Source organism: Bombus terrestris, chromosome 15 (genome assembly GCF_910591885.1).
Source record: "Bombus terrestris chromosome 15, iyBomTerr1.2, whole genome shotgun sequence".
Classification (NCBI taxonomy): Eukaryota; Metazoa; Arthropoda; class Insecta; order Hymenoptera; family Apidae; genus Bombus; species Bombus terrestris.
In genome coordinates this window covers 7,570,536-7,577,510 of record NC_063283.1, presented here as the reverse complement: position 1 = coordinate 7,577,510, position 6,975 = coordinate 7,570,536, and the positions used below count along the sequence as shown (strand labels likewise).

General features: G+C 30.6%; 2 protein-coding genes across 3 annotated transcripts; one reads left to right on the top strand and one right to left on the bottom strand.

Annotated features, from left to right (window-relative positions):
- Positions 1-544: 544 nt before the first annotated feature.
- LOC100644106 (Hermansky-Pudlak syndrome 1 protein homolog) lies at positions 545-3,793 on the top strand. Of its 2 annotated transcripts, none has more exons than XM_012317184.3 (8): positions 545-1,018; positions 1,252-1,517; positions 1,631-2,100; positions 2,175-2,805; positions 2,914-3,052; positions 3,116-3,229; positions 3,298-3,383; positions 3,452-3,793. In XM_012317184.3, exons 1-8 carry the CDS (start codon positions 899-901, stop codon positions 3,627-3,629), a joined length of 2,004 nt encoding a protein of 667 aa, XP_012172574.2. In that variant the 5' UTR covers positions 545-898; the 3' UTR covers positions 3,630-3,793. The 2 variants fall into 2 exon arrangements, with proteins under 2 accessions (XP_012172574.2, XP_003401408.2); XM_003401360.4 differs by having other exon boundaries at positions 554-1,018; positions 2,908-3,052.
- Positions 3,787-6,591, bottom strand: LOC100644501 (BRISC complex subunit FAM175B). Its single transcript, XM_012317183.3, has 7 exons — positions 6,367-6,591; positions 6,121-6,293; positions 5,879-5,969; positions 5,484-5,796; positions 5,262-5,402; positions 4,843-5,167; positions 3,787-4,774 (listed from the first exon to the last, which is right to left on the bottom strand). The coding sequence occupies exons 2-7, from the start codon at positions 6,205-6,207 to the stop codon at positions 4,334-4,336; spliced, it is 1,398 nt and encodes a 465-aa protein (XP_012172573.2). The 5' UTR covers positions 6,208-6,293; positions 6,367-6,591; the 3' UTR covers positions 3,787-4,333.
- Between the last annotated feature and the right edge of the window lie 384 nt (positions 6,592-6,975).

Below are 6,975 nucleotides of genomic sequence, written 5' to 3'. Positions count from 1 at the left end.
GTGCATTAATGATTATGAATAATATTATGTTCTTAATGGAAAATCGTCATGTGTTATACGAATATCTACATATTTATTATTAAATAAAATATGATGAAAAAAATAAGGTAAACATTACTAAAATAAATCAAATGTCACCAATTGTTTTGTATCGAATGTCATTGCCTCCATTAATTGTCACAATATTACGCCTCTATTCTTTTAGGGTCAGCACAAAACATAACCAAAGATTTAGAATTAATGTATAAAGCTGAACTAAATATGTAAAAATGAAGCAAACCCAAATTCTGTCTTCTGTCTTTAGTTTCTGCAATTCTTTCCAAGTTCTTACAGAATATAAAATTCTATACCCCGTTTACGATTGTAGGATATCCTATTCTATGAATATTTTATTTATAATTTGATAGAAGATTCCAGTTTTAACTCAAATCATTGCTCTATTGAATCGGCAAGTATATTAAATCGCATGTAGCATGTGACGCAAAAATGGTAAGGGGAACAGGTGATTCCCAAAACGTAGGACACAAAAGAACATCATCTGTCATGTATATTTGTGATAAAACATTTGTACAGGAGTGTTCGAATTATGCGCTAGAACAGACTTCGACTAAGAGACATCTAACGTACAATCGAAAGACACGTAAAGTAGGTAATCAACTTCATCGCTCGTATTCTTGTATCGTAAATCTAATTAAACGAGTCTTGTTAGAAGTAGTCGCGCACAGTGACAACAGTGATCGAAATGACCAGGCAAGAGTACTGGGAATATTAAGCGGTTACTTGTCATTTGAAAATGTTTTTGTCAACCGAATCAGCACGAATGTAAATATTAACGTATTAGCAAATATTGATTGACAGAGTCGTGTAATAACAGAAGTATTTCTTATTAAATTATAAAATGAAGGGTATTTTGATCTTCGATCATTTAAACGATGTTCTATTTACAAAATGTAATAAAAAATTCGCGAATCATATACAAAAATTAGCAAAAATTCAAGGACTAATTTTTGAAAACAAGGTAGGTCTCTACCAAATTTTGCGAAACTTTATATAGTAATTTAAATATCTCTACTTTGAAAGTCTTTAGATTCAAGTATATTTTATACTGTTTCAATTCCACAAATATTTTTCTGGAAAAATAAAACTATATGCTTCCAGATAAATTGTATAATACTAATATATATTATATTTACAAAGATTTTTATATTATATTATATTTACAAAGACACTACAAATTTATGTCTTGTACAGAATGTAGACAATGAGGATTCAAAATTAAATCCAAATGTCATAATCCAATTATTTGCACCTATTGTCACATCCCAACATGTAATGGCTTCTCAGTTTGGAAATTCTTACACTTCAATGAGATGTCATGATGGCACAAATATGGTATTTGATGAATTTATGGGATATACATTCATTTACATATCTACAGATGAAGTAGAATTAATGAAAAGGACATTAGGAGTATGTGTGGCAATTGTGAGGCATGTTTGTGGACCAGATGTTGCAGTGTAAGTTTAAACATCATTTATAAAAAAAATTACTTCAAAAAATGGAAGGGTAATTCTATATAATATTACAATTAATGTTAATTATATTAATATATATGATAATTTAATTTCAGATTAAAGGTAAACAGGCAGAAAGTTAGTTTAGTTTCATGTCTGTTAGATGCATGGGTGCATTTAAGAAACTGTGAGCAAAGTATGCTTACAGAAGCGATAGAACAGCTATCAATAAACACAGACTTGGGTGTATCAATACTAAAAGTGTTGCACGATGCCTGTGACAAATTAAAGGCACAATCTGAGTTTTCCAATGTACACATCTTGATACTAGTGGAACAAAAATTTCTTTCATTATACTCCAGTAAAAATGCCCATGATTTGTACGCTTCTGATATATTGCTGATGATGCTTATGTGTTGGGTAGTTAATCAGAAAAGGAAAGGGAATACCCAATCTGCAATAAATGATAACAATGATGATAGCACTCATATTCTTTTACCTGTAAACAATTCGTCTAAAGAGGAGCAAATAACTTTTGGATCAAAGCTTTCAAATCCTACTTCAGAAGATATTTCAGATTTGTTTAGTATGGTCTTTACTGCTATAAGATGTTTACATAATTTCATTGCTATTATGTACTAATATGTTACTTCGTTATAGGAGGATCAAGAGAATCTTCCATCAATGATGGACTTTATTTGTCATTACTGGATGATGATTTATATAGTAATTTAATTCTACTTGGAACCGAACATGATTATACTACTAACGCAGTTCATATTTTTGAATTAGCAGATGGTATCAACCTTATCATGATAGTAGAAGTGGCTAATCTTGCCACATCATCAGGATTGTACGATAGTTTCCATTATATGAATATTATAAATGGTTTGCAACTTCAAAGAGATATTGACGAATTAAGACCTGCATTTGAAAACTTTGACTTAGCAATGAAAAAAGCTTTGGATGGGATTAAGAAAAATAGAGCTAACGTTAGTAATGATGTTGATATGTGTCAAAGAAGACTGCAAACAAAGTGGGAATTTATCCGAAAAAAATATATGGATCTATTAAGATCTAGAGACCCGGAGTCCATTCTTCAAATTGAATCAAATATGTCTGGTTTCATGGATAATTTAAAAGAATTATATCGATTAATGTGTTTCGACAAAAGCTTCTTAAAGCAGGGCGTTGATGTACTTACGACAGTAGGAAAACTCGTTCGTCAAAAGCTGAATGATTTTAGCGATTTCCTTAAAGTAAAAGCACTCAAGAACTTTACTCTTGGATCATATCCTTTCATAATTATATCTTCATATATTTGTATTATCTTTTTATTTTTTCTTATAAGTTAGATAAAAAGAATATACATCCTTAATGCTATATAATCTACGAGAACTTCCCTAACCATCAACAAATATCTAGAAGAGTTCCCAGGCCTTGTGCACTTCATCTACATAGATAGGACCACCCATAGACTGATTGCTCCAACACTGGATTTCACAAATCCTGAAACTCTTACTCTTACAACAAAAAAGGTAATTTATTAGAAGTTCAAATAAAATTAACATACATAGAGTAGTTAAGAATTGTTTTTATAGATATGGAACATGGTTAAACAAAGTAGAATTCATTTGGAAGAAGGACATTTATCAGTTATGTGGAAGGATACAACATTTAATTATGCTTACTTCTTGTGGTTCGAAGACAGTTCTGTAAGTAAATAATTTTAAGGCCACAAAACATTGCTACCTTAAATATATTGTTATATAATACTTTTCAGGGATCGCCAGTGAAATATAAAGTTTATTTGAATCATGTGTTGAAAAATTTTCCAGTACCCGGTATATTTTGTGGCGATTATTACAGGTTTGTACTAACGGTACTGAAATATTTGTCTTGTGAATTCTTACTTGACTTATTTTACAATTTCGTAGAAAACTAGCGGAGACGTGTTTCCCTAAACTGTCTCCCAATAAAATCAGAATTTATGAGCTTTATTGTGTTCATCTCGGTTTGGCAACATCGTCGTGTGTATTAGAACATTCAAGAAGACTTGCGGCTACGATATGGGAGGTTACAGGTGTTCCAAATAATCCGGCTGACATACTGTAATAATATTTCTTTGAAATATTTATATACAGATAGAGGTTCTGCGCTTATGCGCGTTACATTACAATTATTATTTAAAAAAGAGAAATATTTATGGAATTTTTAATTATTTACAAGTACTTAATATATGTATTAATTTGTTATTTATAAAAGACGACGATTCAAAATATTTGTATTTATTTTATACATCAAATACTTAATGTAATGGCACAATTTAAAAAAATGTACAAAAAACAACATGCTGCTGTATACTTTTTTCTCAATTTCATAATTAATTTAAGAGCATAGGGCACTGCAAATATTTGAGATATACTGGATATATTATTAAAATAGAACAAAAAAGTGGTAATGCGAATGAGAACATTTTTTTAATATAGAACATCCAGAAAAACGCATATTAAAAACTATTCAGTACTTCAGTCTATGATGCCTCTCCACTTTATAATGCACAGATTCGATACTATGAACACGACACAATACCGTTTTATATATCTCTGTAAGATTAAGATTTTCTAGAAATAGACCAGTCTGCGTATAATACAAACATGGCCAGTTCATATTATATTTATATTTTAAAATATATATTTACATTGCGTGTAGCATAAGCGCTCTAAAATCTTGGTTGATTTGTTTTTGTAGAAATTGTTCTACGAATAGAGCGTTATAAAGCTTTTGAAGTGAATTAAAAATAAGGAAACGGTTTTTATTCAATGATTATTAGTTGCATCCGATTTACGTACACTGTCTGCTTTTTTCTTCGTAATCTGATTGTAAGACATTTGAAGGGAAGTATTCTGTACACTATTTGCCTCAGATGATTCTGGGCCTGAAGTCCTTCTAGCTTTTTTCAGTCCTATGTAGTCTTGCAGCAATTTACCTCTGCCTCTTCCAACACCACTTACGTTCGTTTCACCTCTACAGATCGATTCTTTCACGATTTCTGATTCTATATTAGAAAAACGTCTGTTCTTACTTGATACATTTTCTGTGACATTAACTTTTATTTCTGAAACGGAATTTATAGGCGGCGGTTCTTGACTCGGACTGTTCATTATACTTGTGGTGGACCTCCTCGATTTGCCTTGATCAACATTCTGTTCAGTACATATTGCTGAATTCTTCGGTTTATGAGCAGTCATTGTTTGACTCTGAAACAAAGTAATAGTAAATTTACGAAAATATACAGAAAACAGTTTGGTTGTTACAATACACGTACAGGTGCAGTAGAATGGTCCTTTATTGTCCGAGATTCTTGAAAAGTATCATCTAAAGGTTCAATTCTGGATGGAGATGTTTTTCCTGATTTCTGTCTTGCGTCCGTAAATTCATCTTTTTCAGACTCGTAGGAATCAGTTACATTATTTGAATTACTATTAACTTTTGTCTTTTTGATAAGCATGAATTCCTTAACTTGTCTTTCAAGCTCTGCTACTTCAAGATCAGACTTACATAAGTCTGGTATTAATTGACTCAAATGCTCTTCAGCTGCTTTTTGTATAGTAATAGCAGATTCAACAGCAGACGTCTTCGTTAAGTCCAAACTAAAAATAAATAATTTCAAACGACAATGTGGAATATTTTCCTATGATGCAAAATGTCAAAATAATACTTTTATAAGATCATATTCAAACTTACTTTAAAGAGTCTATAAAGTTAGCAAATACATCTGGCATATCAGATGATTTTTTGGTAGGAGTAGGTTTATAATCTGAACCTTCATGTGCAAATGAATTACTTCCTAAGTTACTTATTCGTAAAGGAACTGGTTCAAATGTCCTATAATAATCAGATCATTTATACAAACAAAACTCTTAGAAAGTAACATTGTACAAAAATTATTGTAATTACAAAACATACCATTTTTTTTGTCTTAAAAAGACATGTTTAAATTTGTATGTTCCCTTTTCACTACTCGTTGAGGAACTTAATAAACATGTAACAAAAAATTCTTCTTTGCAACCATTTTCATTGGAAAAATATGACGAGAATTCTTTATGCAATAATTTGTCCCTAAATGTAGGTATCAATCCTACATCTTTTCTGAAGTGGAACCAACCTATCACTTGTTTACTCTTATCTCGTAAAAAGTCCCTTAACTTTTCCTTATTAATTTTGCCAATAGAGTTGTGTAAAGAATCTGGTAATGGACAAGTTACAACAGCTTCAATATCTAAAAATGTCAAAATATTTTACTATAGGACAAAGAAAAATGTTTACGTCATTGAGATAAAACAGCTATTGAATATACTTACTACTGTATATTTTCACTGTTTCTACTTGATTGTATAAATCTGTGTCTGTTTTCCTAACAAATTCAAGTGTTTCTCCTAGCAAAAAGCCCATCTAGAATACGGAGAATTCAATGTTTTCAATTTCCTTGTTCATTAGCTTACATTATTTTGAGGTTAAGACGCTATATTTCATAATCTAAATGCGAATCATCATGTTAAATGATAAGGCATTATTGGCGACAAAGCAAAAAAATATTTTTTACCTGGCTCCCACTGCTGCGAACATTTTCATAAAACAACAATGATAGAGCGGGACCTGAAATTGTAATGAGAAAATCACTATCCGCCATGTTGACAATTAACTGTTATCCGTTTTGCAATTTTGCTTGTACTTTCTATCGTTATGTTTCCTCGTTATGTCACATAACATATGTATCTGTAATGATAATAATAATTCATGTTATTCGTTTATTGCGATAGCTAAGTTATTAAGATATTAGAAATCCTACAAGATTTGATAACAACGATATATCTTATGATCGTCAGTTTACGCGTCGGTATTAAAATAGTCTTACAATGTTTATATTTACTATGTGTCACTATCAACCCTGTACTGTAATATTTATATAATTATTGTTTATATACATAAGTAGGAATGGAATAATTTATAGGTATCTATAAACACGCTGGAGTAAAGTTTCAAGTTACAAATCACGATCGTAACAACAGATCATTCGATCACAATGAACTAAAGATTGAAGATGAATCCTATATTTTAGACCTCAAATGTTTCAATTATCCATACATTCATCTATTTTTATCTCATACCTTTGTCAAAAATGAACTTTACACACGTATATATAACATCATATTTTAACATTTCTACGTTAAAAGTAAAACCTATGCATACAATTATGCATATGCGTCATGCTAATACAATTTGCACGTAACCGGAAATTGCAGGAAGCCTCAGACATAACAGGAAAACGAGAATATCAGTTTAAACTTCCAAACTTCGAAATAAAAATATCTTTCTCAGTCATTTTTACCTTTTCAACAAACTATTAATTTCCCTCGAATACACATATAATAAAATAATACGTAATATTCAACTTCCC

What these genes read in the sequence shown, in the direction of transcription:
- LOC100644501 (XM_012317183.3), bottom strand. Translation starts at nt 6,207, where the DNA reads ATGGCGGATAGTGATTTTCTCATTACAATTTCAGGTCCCGCTCTATCA. An exon ending in AACAGTGAAAATATACAGTA is followed by an intron (nt 5,797 to 5,878) that starts GTAAGTATATTC and finishes TGACATTTTTAG; the next exon opens with ATATTGAAGCTGTTGTAACT. An exon ending in AGGACCATTCTACTGCACCT is followed by an intron (nt 4,775 to 4,842) that starts GTACGTGTATTG and finishes ACTTTGTTTCAG; the next exon opens with AGTCAAACAATGACTGCTCA.
- LOC100644106 (XM_003401360.4), top strand. Translation starts at nt 899, where the DNA reads ATGAAGGGTATTTTGATCTTCGATCATTTAAACGATGTTCTATTTACA. An exon ending in GACTAATTTTTGAAAACAAG is followed by an intron (nt 1,019 to 1,251) that starts GTAGGTCTCTAC and finishes TGTCTTGTACAG; the next exon opens with AATGTAGACAATGAGGATTC. An exon ending in TTACTCTTACAACAAAAAAG is followed by an intron (nt 3,053 to 3,115) that starts GTAATTTATTAG and finishes TTGTTTTTATAG; the next exon opens with ATATGGAACATGGTTAAACA.